At 38.7% G+C, this 17,172-nt stretch overlaps 1 protein-coding gene across 1 annotated transcript in view; it reads right to left on the bottom strand.

Annotated features, from left to right (window-relative positions):
• RPS6KA2 (ribosomal protein S6 kinase A2) overlaps positions 1–17,172 on the bottom strand; it is a gene marked incomplete at its 5' end in the record, with an annotated part of 79,561 nt that overhangs the window by 25,220 nt on the left and 37,169 nt on the right. Inside the window, 3 exon segments of the mRNA XM_026069998.1 lie at positions 3,960–4,085; positions 5,831–5,961; positions 11,238–11,340. Of these exon segments, the coding sequence (XP_025925783.1) occupies positions 3,960–4,085; positions 5,831–5,961; positions 11,238–11,340 (360 nt within the window).

Below are 17,172 nucleotides of genomic sequence, written 5' to 3'. Positions count from 1 at the left end.
CCAAAAAATCTGATTCACCAGTAACTCTGAACTGCGGCATGTGGCATTTCCTTTGTTTTCCAAAAGAGAGCTTTCAATCTTTGTAGGCTTCCATCACAGATCTTCTTCCACCCATAGAAATCCCTATCATCTGCTCTAGCACCATTCTTTTACTTAAATGACTTATTTTCTCTAGATACTGATCTAACTGAAATAGTTTGATCTTATTTTCCTCTGCTTCTGATCTCACTGCTACATTTATACCCACCACGTGATGCTTGTAACTGTGATTGACAATGCCAGTTCCCCTTGCTATTAAAAACCATTATGCCTGCTGTAGTCAGGATGATCAATATTTTAGCAGAAGACTGAAACACAGTAGAGATCTGTCAGATGAGAAATGCTTTTTTCCCAGCTCTCTTCTTTGTACCAGTCTTATACAGCTTTCAGAAGAATGAACAATATATTTACTTATATTTCATAATTTTACACTATTTTCACTTGGGAATGAGAAAGAAAAAAAAAGAGTAATAGTAAAATTTTAAAAGTACCTAAGAGTATGTACATGCAGTGGAATATGATATAACGACTCACTAAACCAACATCTACCTACACTGACCCAGGTAGGTTGCTACTAGCTTTTGAGCAGACTCAGTTTGTAGGAAATCTGGCTGTTTACAAGGTTTTCTGTTGCATGGTATTTAAATGGTCTCAGTAGCAGAAATGTGTAAGTCTGAATTTTTAAATATTGTATTTAGGAGCCTGAGGGCATGTCTAAAATAGATTTAGAGTTTGTTACTAGCATTCCATTTTTAAAGATGGTATGGAAGAGGGGGGAAGATATTGCAAGTAAAGTCTCTTCTGCAACTTCAGTGATTGGATTTACAAAGACAGTTTGGTGCCTAAAGGTGTGGATAGGTATCTAGAGGGATTTCTTCAGTGAGTAATGTGCCTGAGTCTCACTAAACACTAAAAGGAGTTAAATTACAGAGCTGTTCAAGTGCTTTTATAATGGCAGCAAAGCACTTATTTCCCCTGTTAGACATCTATCTGACTCCGTAAGATGGTTTGTTGCAGAAGGCCAGCAAAAGGAAAAGTGATGAAATGTTTTATATTTTAACAAATATATTCTCCTTCTGGGTTAGGGAAGGTTTTGTTTCTCTGAGTGGATTTTTTGGCTGTAGCTCTGACTCAGTTACTCTGGCTCAGTACTCTGCTGTCTCAATATGGCACTTTACAGAATAGTAAATAAGGCCTGGTGAGTGGCATTCTCCGTAAACTGAGAGGGATTATTCACCCAGTAACATTATGTGTATCTTCCTGCAATGATGTCTTTTCCTTAACTCTTTCACTACTGACAGGTCCTCTGGGGAGATGGAATGATGTCTGCGGATGTGTCAGCACTCCATCCTAACAAGGGAGCTTTTAATGAGGTACTACCAGGTAAATGGGGCAGCTGCCTGTCATACAAATTACCATTGTACATGTTTTTTCCTGTGAACATTATGTATTAGGGAACACTGAACAAATTATACTTACTGAAAGAAATCAAAAAAATCTAATTACACTGATTTTTATAGCGAGAGTTAAAGGATGCATGTCAAAAGGACTGATATATAATTATGTTAATGTTGGTTGCAACTGCTATCTAAGCACTTGAAATGGGTGGCACTGTGTAATCTTTATGAAAGTGAGCCACTTTGATAATAAAATGATATAGTCGTAATACGAAATAAAGATAAAAATGAAAGGAAAATAAAATCAATCCATTTGTAGGAATAATAATCAAAGAGGCAGCATGCAATGTGCTGGAAAGACAGTATAAACAAAAACCCACCAATCTCTCCAACCCAAAATCTGTGCTGCACATTTGACTCACACTGTGTTAAAAACTGAGATGTGTGCGTGTTGCCTAAACCAGTAATCAAAATCAAGACGTATTAGCATGACAAGAAAAGAGTAGTAAGAAGTGGAGGAAGAAAGGAATAAAAAAAGATTACTAATAATGGAAAAGAGCCTAAACCTAGCAATCAAAGTGTTAAACTCCCCTGGAGTTTTGAATTTCTCCATGTGTTTAGTTTGGTCCAGATTCTCCAAGGTACTCTAAACTGTAACTGCTAAGTAAGTGCTGGATCCTATTGGATTCAGGCACTCAGACATTTTGGGGGATCCAAGGTCTTTTTATTTTGGTTTCATGCTTGCTGTATTACACTGATAAAACTGTCGGCAATAGAGACAAATAAAATCTTAAACACATGATTTTAATTTAATATGCATTTTGTTCATCACAGATGTCATTTAATTACACAAAAAACATACCTACTATAACATAATGCCATCTGTTGACAAATGAACTGGACACTGGAAAACTGTGATTTTTCCATTCATTAAATATGAAAATCCTAGACTGTTCGTGTGCAAGCCCACAGACCTGCTAGTAGGTCTGTCCTCCTGTTCATGGTGTAGGTGTAGCCTAGAAAACTCAACTGTTGTTTGAACAATGACATCAACAAATTGTTAATTATTAGTGATTTCCAGACTTTTGGGGCCAACACTGGGAGACCTCAAAACTTTCACAGACCAATATACAGCCTTATTAGCAGTCTTGTAATGGAAAATAAGAACAAACAAAATGTTTACTAGTATTCTACTGACTACCACTTATCTCATGGACTGCAGAGTTTGTATCACTTTATTAAGCTGCCATCATTAGATTTCATAACAAAAACACAATCTCATTTATAAGCTAAGTTTATATATCTTTTCTAAGTTAAAAAAGAAAAGTAGACAGGCAATGGGGAGGAATTCTTCATTTACTGAAGGTTCAACAAATATATTTCTCTATGTACTGATTTCAAGAAATTATTTTTTGTCTTATGCTAATTTAAGCAATCTGCTCCCATGAGATCACATAGACTAAAAGGACAATGACTTTATTGTCTGTTAGTCTTCTCAAATTCATTATACGAGTAATTCCACTGATTTAATCAAATCTTGTCCCATTTTTGATAAAAGAACAAAGCCATTACATACTTCTCTAACCTATGAGAGTTGTAATTACTACTCCTTTTTCCTAAAGAAACTTTAATGTTTGGGACTTTTCCCCTAAGACATATCTTCACAATCACTTGCCACATACACTGGTCTCTTCTGGTCTTTGTAATAGCTGGACACCATTTATTCAGTAACACTAAATAGGAATTGCAACGTAGTCCTCTGAGTGTGACCTTCCAAAGGAATTCTACTGCAAAACCATTCTTTCCTATGGGAAAAGATCTCTCTCCTATATACATCCTAGCAGCCTGCTGATCCTCCTGTTGCTGCTGGTCACTGTGACTCTGCTTACACAGTATTTCATGACCAAGACTCAAGTTCACTGATTTGTCTTTAATATCCAACTAAACTCTATTAAATTATTATTTTGATTCTCCACTGGATCTTGCCTTTTGCTCCCTTTTTATAGCATGTTGCTGCTGAATGTCAAGGAGACAAAAGGGAATCTGATTATTTGAAGGTGACCATGTTACTGTAGATTGCCATTTCACTAACAAATTTCTCTAATTGTGATACAAAATGTCAGAACTTAATAACTAGAGAATGAATGAAAGAAAAGCTATTTTGTAATCACAGAGGATTCAACTTTGCTATCATTTTATATGTTATTTTGTTTATTTAGGATGATTTAAATTTAGGTTCTGTTAAAAATGTGTTATCTAGACAGCAAGGAGCATGGCTGAAATGATTAACAGGATTTCCATGTGAGACTATAAAGGTTTTTCTGTTCTGGAATTTTACTTCATGAGATTACAATGTAAGAAATAACAAGGCTTATCGAAAACCTGTCATCTTCTGAAAGAAGAAAAAGGGCCACCTGCACCAACAAGAAAGGAGCCAACAATAGATTCACTGACCACACTGCTGCCCTGGGTGACGGAGCAGTCTTAACCACATTTCTGGCATCTACCAGCATGATTTCTTACCTTCACTGCAAATTCTGTTTCTGTTGCTTTATGAACACATCTCTTGCACACGGAATAGGAGCCAATTCCTATGTCCTCCTTGATCTCATATCCATCTGTAAAGTGAATATTGTTCCCATGTAACTGCTATAGGGAAAGACAAAAGAAACAAGGTAATCAGGACCTGGGGAGGTAAATGCAAGGACTAGCCTGGTGTTAGTAAAGTAAGTGCTTGATTTCACTTTCTTCAAACTCTCTTGTCCTTAGGTATTTTTCTAAGTCCAGTTCAAAAAATCTGAAACTTTTTACCTAAACAAATGTGTCCCTTCCTTTTTTAGCACTTTTCAGTCTGTAAGATGGAGCTGTCCATGTAGAAATAATGGCAAAAGCAGCTGTGCTTTTCTAAATTATTTATGGAATGCAGACAACCACTTCCCATCTGAAATTCATGGGGAACTGTGTGCCCAGATCCCCTGACAAACAGACATATCTTGACAAGATAAACTTATTTCTAATTATGAAAGGATCAGATAACTTATAAACCAGTAACAGCTTCACAGATTTCAAATGAGATATCCCATATATGCAAACTGGAGGTCTTGTCCAGGTACATTTAATTATGATTACAATGTGAGAGAAAAGTTACTATTTTAAGTCAATCTCACTTAAGAAAATATATTGCTAATGAAAATAATAGGAAAATATTTTTAAATTTCTGTTTTTATTTATTGAAAGGTATAAAACAAACAATGGCACCACTAGTGGATACGACCTTTGGAAAATATTTGGGCAGCAGGATTTGTTAGGTGGTGATGGCTTCCCAAAGCCCAAATCTGAAGCCTTGCTGCAAATTCCATTCGAGGACTAAAGAGATGACCAGCAGCTCTAAAAAGCCTCCGGGATTCTCTCTCTAAAAATGCATCCTCACTAGCTAAACTCCACACAGAACCTTCTAAATTATAAAACACACAGTTGTTATATGCAATAAACTTTTATAAACAAAACCAAGAGAAAATATACAAATTTTCTGGAATGAAATTGCTTGGGAAACATTTCACTTACAGTTCCATGAGAGAATCTTAAAGAATATAACATACTCCACTGTAAACCACAAATTTTTAAAATAGTGATGAAGGCTGATACCTCAGGCAAGGACTCTCCCATTAAGGCATGTATACCTTTCACCATGGGTAAGAGAGGAACTTCCCTGTGAGCACATCTTTGAGCAGCACAGTTCTCTCTCCTGATTCACAGCTCTTCTAACGTACTGAGCAAATTGTAGCAATTACTTCTGTTCTACATTAGCAACAAACTGCAATAACTGGAGAGCATATTGTAGGGAATAGCAGCAAAGTATCAAGTGTCTGGCAATTGTCCTTCCCCCATCAAGCTACTCTGGGTTATGCAAGTACACACAGGCTCTTGTGCAATAGCATGAGGAACACAGTAACCTCTTACACCTGGGAGCTTGGGCTCCACGTCTGTGGGAGTCTACAGCAGTAGTTTGTTAGGCCCCTCTGCCAACACAGACTGCATCACATAATCCAAGACAAAACTACTAAGAATGACATGCATTCACTGAAAAACACTTCATTACTTGCCCTGTATGCCCAACTAGAACAGTGTTCCAGGTATTCGGAAGTACTTTTCATCTGACTTGTGAAAAGGTATGGTTCCTCTTTCCTTTGTAAAGGCAATGGAGACTGTGAGCGTAAAGATAAAAGCCTCTGGGAAAAAATTCTCATTTTCCACCTCCTCCAAGCTACATATAAACAGATGAGGGTTGGATAGCTGTGAAGTACCAGCGAGAATTTAAACTGCCTCACAGTTTAAATGTAACATGCACATACGTCTCTGCCCATCAAACGTGAGCGTAACATCAGCATCAGTACCTGCACAATTGGATGAACTGTGATTTTGTGTACATCTTGCTGTGCAGGCTCCTGCACCAAGTTAGAGGCAACAAAGCTGAACCCTCTGAAAAGATGATGAGCATTGGCACTTGGAGGAACACCTGGGGAATCTGTAGGAGAAAGAAGAAAATGACCTCATAAGCTGAACAAAAGACCAGAAAATAATAGCACARCACCTGCAACAGAGAAAGTCACCCCTGCTAGTCAGCAACAAACCCTGCTGAACTGGTAGACACATGTGAATACAATCCACCTCCATATCAAGACTTTGATGGGCTTTCTCCCTCCCTTTCCTCTGGGGAACAGTGGGGTGATATTGTTTGCAAGGATCTCCCCTCATGAGCGGAGAGGTTCTTTTCACATTGCATTTTCATTTTCATGCAAAGCACTGCATGTGCCAGGAGTCTCTGTAGAGAGAGAAGGCACAGGCTGGCCAGGCTAGGAGAAAGAAGGGCCTCCTTTGGCTCAGGAGAGATTTTCAAGGGAGTGGAAAAAAGCTGGAAGCTGCTCTATCTTTCTCGTGCAGCACACCTTGGCTACAGGAACTACAAAGACTGAAGTGCTATCTGGATAATAAGGTGTGTTGTGTGGGTCAGGAGAATGCAGAGGACAAAAAATCTGAAGCAAGAGTAAAAGTGTGATGGTCCTCTAGTGGTGGCTCCTGGCCTCATAAGGATCTTTCAGGAACAGCTTTAGGAGCTGTGGCCTACTCCAGGGAAGAGGCCAGTAGACATGTCCCCTGGGCAACAACAAGGCTTAGAGGTGTCTTAAACAACCTTCACGGAGATTTTCTCCCCGCTCCTTCCCTGGACATGGAAAGTGCAGGGGAAGGAGTGACTAGAGTTCAAAGAGGTCTGAATTATTCTACCTTTAGAATCAAACAACTAAAGAGCAGTTCCTGGTACCTATGCCATCACTCAGCAAAAAAACCCCAAACCCCATCCTGCCAAAGCAGGAGGAGTTGCACTTTACTTAAAGCTTTGAAAAGCTTTAAAGAGATCTCTTCTCCCCAATATATGTTTTGTCTCAGGTATTTTCATAAGCAAGTAAGAGAAGCATTTGCAAACTATTCCTGGGTAGCCTGATAGGTAATTATAAAACCTGTGCTACTCAAATTTTCTCACCTTTTATTTGTTCTTTTGATTTTTTCTTCTTCATATTCTTCCAGTGCAACATGCAATTTACCACGGCAAGGGTAAGAGCTAAACCTCCTGTAGAAGGCTGTCTCCTTGTAGGCAGTGTGTAAATACACAGTTTCACTAGATTAAAGAGAATACACCCCCTCTGAACCTTACATCTGACTCACCTGCCTACACCATCAGCACCACCCATTAGTGTCAAAAGGAATGGTGTGAAGGATTGAGGACTGCTTGCGGTCCTGAAAATACGTGAGAATGTAAGTATTTCCATGTGTGGACATTCTCTTTATAAACCTATTTGTCAACTGAACAGAGGAAGGATACTCAGAATAGTCCTTCTGAACCAGAACATGGTAAAGAGAAATGATCCGTCCAGTAATAAGAGAAACACAGGTTGCAGCTAATTCTGTATCTCATTACAAAGCAGCCTCAACTTTGATGGAAGTCAGAAATAAGCACAGCAAGTCAGATCTCCCTCCAGTGTTTGTGGGGAAACATGTTTTTTGGTAAAATGATGTGGGCTACTTGTTTATCTCAGTGTATTGACAGGCACTGCCCTTGCAAACACAGGGAGGAATCACATCAGACCTCTTGCATCACTGGGTACTTCTTACAGTGGCATATATACTACAGTAATTTTCCAAGATGGATTAATTAAGAAAAAGAATGCATGTTTTGAAACAGGAATGAGACTAATTCAAATTTGAACACTCCTGAACTTTAGAAAAGCTATGATTCAGCTCCAAACTGTAAGTGCTAAGTCATTTCTATTTGAAAATAATGGTTCCTTCATAATTCACTGCCAATCTCTTTATCAGTTGATGTAAAAGAATTACTGATTATTTGGTTTTCCATATCAAATATTGATCACCACTGACCTGATATGCCCATCGTATGAACGTATCTTTAAAACATCTGTGCCAAGTGCAAAATCATGTTTAAATCATGTTAATTGAATGCAATATCTAATAAGCTATGAAATCTAAAATTGATAAATCTAGATAGTCTTGATAAATCCAGAATCATTTGATATGTCTGAGTCTTGATAAATCCAGAATCATTTGATATGTCTGAATTAGACCCACACACAAGCACTGATCTTGTATAGTGGTTATATTTCTGACTGTGGAAGTCATAATGTTTTGTCCCATTAGAGCATCTTACATTAGGGGATTTCCAAAAGCCTCATAAATCTTAAATGATTTACTTCACTATACTTCACTGGGGTTAGCAAGCTTCATTATCTTATTTGCAGAAGAGGAAATTTTGATAATTGAGGCGAAATTTTACATTCTTTTTCTCAGCAGTAAAACCAGACAAAGATGTGCCTGCCTGTCACTTACTCTTACTTCCCTGTTACAGCGCACTGCCCCCATTACTTACAACAGTACAACCATTTGTGGATTGCACTGTAAGTTGGATCACCACAATGATCTTGGTTTGATCCATGTTCAAACAGCCATTTTTAACCTGGATCATTTCAGTTTCCTGTTCCCTGTGAGGCACCATAAACAGCTGATTCAGCACAAATGAATTCATAGCAGTGGACTTGGGAAACATATGGCCAGAAAAAGTGACTCCTCAAGTCAGATGAATCCCTGAGACAAAATGCTGTGAAACTGTACCTATAGAGATGAACTGACAATGTCAGAAAGTGCATGTTTGGCATGCTCAGACCAGAGCTTAGGAATACATGGAAAGCTGTTTTAACCTCTGGTTAAAGAAGGGTTTCTGTGATACAGCAAACTACTAGACTGGCAAGTTACTGGAGCCAAAACTTTGATATAAAACTGTTTCCAGAAGTAGAACTCATTCATAAAGACAGACTGCAAAGTGACTGTATATATTTGTGCCTTTCTTTGTTAATATCTTTCTGACAGCTTCATTAAAACTCACCAACTGCATTATCATCATGAAACCTAAGCAATTATTAAAGTACTTTTTGTCTGGGTATGTTCTCAGTGACAGGGTGAGTTTGCATGCGGCCTATGTCATGACAGAAAAAGCACAAAATAAAAAGGGTTGTTTGATTCCATTGAAATGATAATGTGTGCCAGTGTTACAACACTTTCTTATGATATTCTCCCCTCTTGGTCAACCCAACCAGTCAACATTCACCAAATTAAAAATTCATTGTCATTGGTGATCAGGGCAAGGTTTAAATCCAGATCTTTGAAGGTGAAATGCTACATTAAGCACATTAAATCATTTTCTTTTGGATCTCCTAAGCCTTCCTTCACTGACATTTTCAGGCAACTGTATGGCCCCAGACAACCCAAAATTTCACAAGGGGACTGCTTACTTGTTTTTCTCTCCCCAGTGTGGTGCAATTTTTCAGCGCAGCACTGGCATTAGCAAAGAGATGGCCCTGGGACAAAGACTGTTGCAGATGTGACTGGACTTCACAGAGGAATCACAGCAAGGCCCTGAGTGCAGGCAGGCAAAGAACAACAGACCAGGGCTGCGTTTGGGGGGCCCAGGGGCTGCAGAACACATACTCTCAGTTTGCAAGGGCCTTTTACCGCTCTGGAAGAGTAAAGGAACTCATGCTTACCATTACATCTATTTTGAAATTATAGGCTTTGATTCTCAGGCCGCTTTCCAAAATAGCATGAAGCAGTATCATAGCAGATCATCTCCCCACCCTAATCCCCATCCCATGACAATCTTTCAAGTCAGTGTTTTGCATGAAATATCAGACTGAATCAGGCAATACTCCTAACTTGTACAGTATGAAATATAATCCAATATATCAGCACATGCAGAAGTACAAGGGTTTTCATGACAGTACAACTGATGGAGTGCGGACTTTCAAAGCAATCCAAACACTCAGTGCTTCTCTGAGACTCTCCAGGGCAGCACCAGCCTACAGTTCTCACAAGAACAGACTGACTTGCAGTCTCCAATATTTCAGAGAAAAGGGCATATGGGTTCCTCTGAAATCTGAATTAAAGCTAAAATCAGTTGTGAAATATCTAGTATCCAAAGATCACTTGCTTCCATGCAATAGGGTAGGAATACCAGAACACCACTAACGTGTATTGGAGATAAGTGGATGTTCCACTTGGGCCCAAATAAGCAGAACTGTAACTTTTCTCGTGGCTTGTGAAAGTCTGTGCACCCTCACCAAAAAACTAGGAACCAAGAGTGATAACATTTTTTTACTAGGTACCACTACTTCCTACCCCATGCAAGGGGTTTGAGCTGAGCTTTGAATAGAAGTTTGGGCTAGTTCTAAGTAGAAGGCTCAAAACAGACCATGATGAGCCTGAATGAAAACTAAAGGAAATCGCAGCTCTGATTCACATGCTGTAATACAGGGTTTACTTTAATAAAAACTCAGATCTCTTTACTCTTACTAGAATAATTCTGGGGGAGTCTGAAGGCTGAATCTTGATACCTTGGTTATTATTACTTGGTTATAACAACTTGGTTATTATAACAATACTATGTAATATTTATAGCACTTGACATCTTCAAAGTGCTTTAACAAACAATGGCTAATCACATCTTTATGCTTTGGAGGGTATCGTTAGGTACTATTTTACAGGAGGATAACAAGGGCAGAACAGAAATGTAATTTATCCATGTTTAGAAAGAGGCAACATTATAACTGAGATTACTATTCTGAGGTTACTGACATTCTTACTTTCCACAGAGAGAGAGGCAGTTTTGTGCAATAATCACCTTCATTGATATATATATATGGAAACTATAAGAACAGCATTCTCACTGGCAAGCATTTACTAAACATTGTGGGCCAAACTACTTGTTCACATAACTCCACTGATCAGAGAACTTGATCATTATCCATCACTGTTAACCACGCATCAACTTCCAATGGTCTGTAGTCTAAGCATTTTCATAATTAAAGAGAACATCTATGGAATATATAATTAGATAGTAACTTGCAGAGATGCAAAGTTCTTTGAAGCTGATCTAATTAAAAACAGTTAAATTCAGCTAACATAAGCAACAACAATAGCAATAAAATAACCAATCAACAGTTATTTTTGCTATAAAAAATGTGAGACCTGTCCTTCCTGAGACATAATTAATGTGAAGTTGGTAAAATGTTTGTGAGTTTCTTCCCTTGGAAATGCAGAATACTCTGGTTCCAGCTGGATACTGCAGAACCCACTAATCCCACAGGTGATCAGACTCTTTGATTCAGTTGGAATGAGGAGGAAAGGTAGAATGAATTTGCTCACTAAAAAGATCTATTTACCATGTGGCATCTTACTAACCTGTGGGGGTCCGAGATGTGAACTCTGGATCAAAATGAAAGGTGTCTTCTGGCCGTCCCACTGCTGGCTTGAAAGGCGGCTTGATTTCTTTCCTATATAGTTTCTACAAAAACAAGAATAGATCACAGTTAACAATATAACAACATTCTGTATGTGAAGATATGTTCCCAAGCTTTGTTTAGGGTGTCCTCTGCGAGCCATGTGCTATACTTGCAGGACTGACAAAGATGATGATGTAGCCATTGCTCTGGCTCCCGCTTAACTAGCAGGATTAAAATCCGTGCCCTGGACGGTCTCTGCAGTTTTTAGTTATGAGAACCCAGGATATCAACACAGATGTCACAGGTACAAATTTAGTCTGTAGACTGGCACAATATTCCAGCTGGGGCACCTGGAAATTCACTGGTCTTTAAGGGCAGGATTGGAATGTGCACTGGCAACATGAGGAAACCGCGCATGGGTGAGTTCAGCAATGCAGCAACAACAATCAGCACACAGAACCACTGGGAAATGGTGACTGTTTTAGCACTTATTATTTGTCAAGAACTAGCAATATGCTTGACACCCTGCCAGACTGAACTGAACAACAGGCCTTGCTGCCTGGTGCTCACAACCTAAACAAAAGACTTCTTCTTTTGACATATCTGGAAAAATAGAAGGGGAGCTGGGAGGAGAGGTGATTAGATCAAATTCCCACCAAAAAGAGGTAGGAAGAAAGCTCTGCAGATGGGTTGAGAGTCATGTTAAAGTCCTAAGCATTCCTTGAGCAGAGGAGCAAACCCAAGGAAAAAATCAAAGAACAGAGGGAGGTATACAACAGATAAGCACTGCTATGGAAATGAGTTTGTGCTGTGGAGTGAGGGGGCATGTAGGGAATGATGCAAATAACAGTCTCGACAGATGTATGCTAATATGCTGCCTTCAGTACCATGCATCTTGTGGGCTCTTTACAAATGCTTGTGCTTACCAACGCTTAACAAATTGCTTCACTGTGCTCCTTTGCAAGCATTAATATACACACACTCTGGGAGATGAATAAACTGAGGCACAATATGTCTGGATCTGATCCAAAGCCTACAGAGGTTAATGGAAAGACTGCTATTGATTTCTGTGATCTCTGCTTGAACTGGCCAATACTGAATGTCATGCTGATGGCAGCATGGGGAGCAGAACTATGATTTGACTCCCTGCCCCACGTTTCAGTCCCTAGGCTGTGTTCCCTTTCTAGCAATACTTTTGTTCTTAGGTTTCAAAGGGCTGAATTAATTGCAACAGACAGCCCTCAATAATTAACATGCCTGAGCAAAAATACAATGTTTCTTTTGAACCTTCAAGCCACAGTAAGAGCTTGAGTGTTCAATTTTATGACTGACTGCAATGCGTATTTTCAGGTTAACTCTTAAAACAACTTCATAATGAGCTGATTTTTTGAAATATTTAATGGAGATTAATACATGCTTGTCCAACTCTTTGCATGCAGGAAGATTCTTTTTAACTGTGGTTTTTGTGGTGAATTAGCCTATATATAAATATAATATAAAGCATGTGGTCAACCTAAGATATATACACATCAACATAGTTTAAACTTTATTTTGCATAGATAAATAAAGGTTCTTGAGGCAAGACATTCTGTAGCATAGTATTAGCATTAGCATAAAGCAGATGTTTGTGGCTGAATTATGATTCCTTGGAAAAGTGGAATGGTGAGTCTGGAAACGATGCTGCAATAATTAACGGCCATTTCACCATAAAAAGTTCCTGCTTGCGTAAAACTGCTCTGTATCTTCTGAGAGAAAAAGAAATGAATAACTGCTGTGAGCCACAATGGAAAGCCAGTCTTCCAAATAATTAAAAGCCAATTGCAATCTTAAGCAGGAAGTGTCACTCACCAACTGAAAAATAGCAACCTAGTAATTAGCATATGCATTTTTCTGTCTACACAGAAATTTAAAAGAGAACTCAGTACCTTCTGAAGGTTTTTCTGTTGCTAGGATTTTACCTTGAGAAATCTGTTTGCCTCCAGCTTCCCTTTACTTGTCTTGATACACAACTGCACTCCTTTTACTGCACATAGCAGTATGGTTGCACACACATGCTTCATCCCTGAATTAAATGCACCCCTCATCCTGTGAGGTCCAAAAATTGGAAAACGTTTTAGAATCGTACATCATTCAGGAACTGCACTCTCTTTTGATTATCATAACCATATTCTCCTTGACTTCTTAATTCCTTCTCCCCATCTGTAGTTTCTTAAATGCTGTTGGAACTACATTTGTGTTTTGCATCCCCAAGCCACATTCTCCACTACTAAGGAGAGATTTAAGATTCATCATGAGTCACATGCCACCTAAAGATGTGTAATCACAAATCCGCTTGTTGGGAGGGGATGGAAACAAAGAACTGTTTTGTATGAAGGAAAGGAACCTACCCTGAAAGTAACCCAGAGGATAGCCTTTTCTATTTCCTTTTCCATTAGTGATAAAAATTATTTCTGGTGTTTCTGACCAGATGACTAGGAACAGCAAAAGGTAAACTGCCCAAACCATCTTTTTCTCCAAGCTTTTGAATCAAGTAACTAAATGAAATCATTGAGGAACAAGAACAAGCAGAGCAGTGTCATCTGTGGGCTTTCCCATCCCACACTGGCTCCTCTTCTCTGAGTGAACCACTACAACCAAAGCCAATTCACTAAAGCAAGCTAAAGCATACAGCAGCCCAATACAATGAAATGTGAAGGGTTGCTGCAGGCAGAACACTTATTCCTTTAAAACACCCTTATCCTGGAGATTGTAATATACAACTTGACATAAGCAGCCCTAAGAAAACAGTAAGAATCAGAGCCACTGTCTTCCACACAAACAGACAACAAATCTCTTGGAGGATCTGAGATCCTTCTGGACTTCCCAAGCATATTTCAAATTTTAGGAGAAATGTGTTATCCTATTACCTCTTATCATGTCCCCAGAATCATTCAGGGCTGATGAACCACCTTGATCTCCTTCAACAGAAACCAACGAGAGTGGCAAATGACATAGCAAGATAAGTTTGAAATCTTATCTCTGATGGTGTCTATCAGGCTCTCATATGACTTCTGGCAAAGTTTAAACAGTTATCTAGATCCTAAGTCACTGTAGTCCTGGCTCTGTATACACAAATCATTGGGAGATCTGTCACTTTAATGGGAACAGGGATGGGTGTCTGGAGTCCCAGTTTTCATAGCTGAGCTATTATTTGGGGCGTCTTATTTCATGTTTGAAAGGGACTTTGGATATGTTGGTGCTTACTAGAGCTTTTACATTTCAAGTTGGATGTTCAAGATCATTATGTGTATATTATTTTGCAGAGGTATAAAGAGCTGAAGAATTCCTTTTTCTTCCATATTGCTTCCACATGCTGAAAGGAGAAATTTATTGCTTAGACCTTAATCTCTTATTGTGTATGTAACTTCTTTCTCCCTCCCCATAAAGAATAAACCCCCACATCCCATCTGAACTTTTAACTTGGCCACTGCATTGACTTATCACAAAAAGATGTAACTGACAGGTCAGGAATCATAACATATCACACAGGGCTGTCAGATCCCAAAGCTGTGCAGAGGGAGTGTATAATCCTCAGAATGAGGGTGATGAACTCCAAGGTGTGACAGTACTGATTTAGATATTCACATTTGGATACATATCCATGCTTCTGTCTGTTTATCAAGCCCTCACATCCTTCTGAGACTTTGATATCGGTACCTTCATATTAATAAAAATCTATGAATTAATCAGAACACAGTTCTCAAGCAGTGTGAGAAACTGTTAGCGTCTAAAGTCACAGATTGTTTTGAGAATACAGACTTTTTTGCTATGATGTCCACAGAAAGTTGATATTTTTGATGAAAGGATAAAAAGACTGTTAAAACTGCATTTGCTTTGACAAATGACAAAAATAAAGCCTACAATCAACAAAATATTGTGTATGAACATATCAGTCACAAACAGCTACTCCCTATACCATGTTAGTCAGATATTTTTCATTAAATGTGTTTTAATGATTAAGTTCTATCTAAATGCCAAAGTTAAATTCTTCAAATTTGTTTCAGATCAGTTTAGCATCAATCTGTGGCAGTTAGAACTGGGTACCTCCTGCTGTGAAGATGCTGTTTCTCATTGTAGCTTGGCCAATCTAATGGTTAGCTGCTACCAAGAGTCCACTTGCTTTCTCTGTTTGCACTGTGCAAGCACCAGCATTCATTGACAATGCCATATGCCAGGATTTTTATAGGATTATTTTTCTACTGGTTTCATTTGATGAACTTGTTCATCTTGGGGTCAAACAAGAGTCAGAGACGGTGTAAGGATGGAGAGGGGATATAGCTGGGGTGAACAGAGGCATGCCACCACACTTTTAGTGGCAACTAACCGTAGTTTCAGTTTAGCTGTAGTGGAAAACTGCATCATCCTCCTTCTCTTCTGTGCACTGGGATTCCTCTGACTCACCTATACCTCCTGTGATGGGACTCACACCCTCTCTTCTGGCTGAACTCCCACAGGGCCTCTTTGGGACCAGATGTAAGTATGCCTCAAGGGGAATGTACTGAAGCCCATGGGCCAAATTCAGAGCAGAGAATGGAGATAAAAGCACAGACTATAATATCCACATAGTGCTGTGGCAACTCAGGCAGATGCAGGCAAATGTTGAATCAACCTGCACTGAAACACTGTTTTGCAAAGTCAAAATGTAAAGATTTTAGTGTAAAATACAGAGGTAAAAATTCTTCAAACTGAATTTATTTCTGGAACTTTGCAATCCACCATAAAATGTGGTATTTCAACTTCCTTTCTGATTTGGGATGAAAAAGTTTTGAAATAACTGATTTTCCCACAGGATGAAAATTATTTTCAATGACTTTTTCTTAATATATGTTGCCAGTGGATTTTGCTCATATATGTAGATATGATCAGAACCCTGACACGAGGTTTGCCTGAACTGGAACTCAAGTAATACACCAGGAAGACTAGTCATCAAGTGTTGGGACAGGTGTCTGGTCCCTTGCTATTTATAAGCAGTTAATTTAACATTATCTTTAAAAAAGTGCACGCCTAAAAAAAACCCATCGATGTAAATGCCCTCTACATGTGCTTGGAAAATATCAAGAAAAAGAAAATGCTTTAATTTAATTAAAAACTATTTAATCATTTCCTCAACTGAGTTTCTTTGATGAAGAACTGGATTACTCTTTGGGCACCTTCTAGAAATAGAAAGATGTTGGCCTCCACAGTGACACACTTGTAGCGTGAGAATAAACTCCCTTGATACATATACCTGTCATGGTAAATCCAATAAGCAGACAAAAAGATGAACTACCCTTTAAAATGTTTGTCCTCTCTTAGATTAATGGTACAATGCTATTGGCTGTAAATGATAGAAAAGCTAGCAGCATTCAGACCTTGGGATTGATTTTTGCTGTTGGTAAAAGTCTGCAATAAAATGATTCACATTCTTAGTTTAGTTTGATCTCTGATTAATATTGAAGGAAATAACAGAACTTGAGTCCACTTTTCCCCCACTCTTTCTCTCAGCTGTATTTGATGAAAGATGGTTCAGTTTCTAGCATGTCATTTTCTTCAGTTCCAATTTAGCTTGTCACCTGGATTATCCTAAACAAAAACTACATTAATGTCTCACTTCTCTGATAGCAGCCTGCACAAAGGAATTTCACAGACTGAGTGAAAGGCCAGAAGAAACAGTACTAAAAAAAATGAGGGACCGGATGGTGCTTTCTAAGATACCAGTGATTTAAATTTACCTGAGGTCAACTCCATTCGGGTCTGTTTGTCTTAGGGAGAAAATGGGTGCATGGTAGTAAGCATGTAAAACATGTATGAAGGAGCTGGACATCTAATTTCCTTCCTATGAATCCCAGCCTTCATCATGAAAGACAGCCCATTCA

This window comes from Apteryx rowi, unplaced genomic scaffold, assembly GCF_003343035.1.
Source record: "Apteryx rowi isolate R43461 unplaced genomic scaffold, aptRow1 scaffold_300, whole genome shotgun sequence".
Classification (NCBI taxonomy): domain Eukaryota; kingdom Metazoa; phylum Chordata; class Aves; order Apterygiformes; family Apterygidae; genus Apteryx; species Apteryx rowi.
Note: the sequence above shows the minus strand (reverse complement) of the source record. Positions and strands in the feature narration are given on the sequence as shown.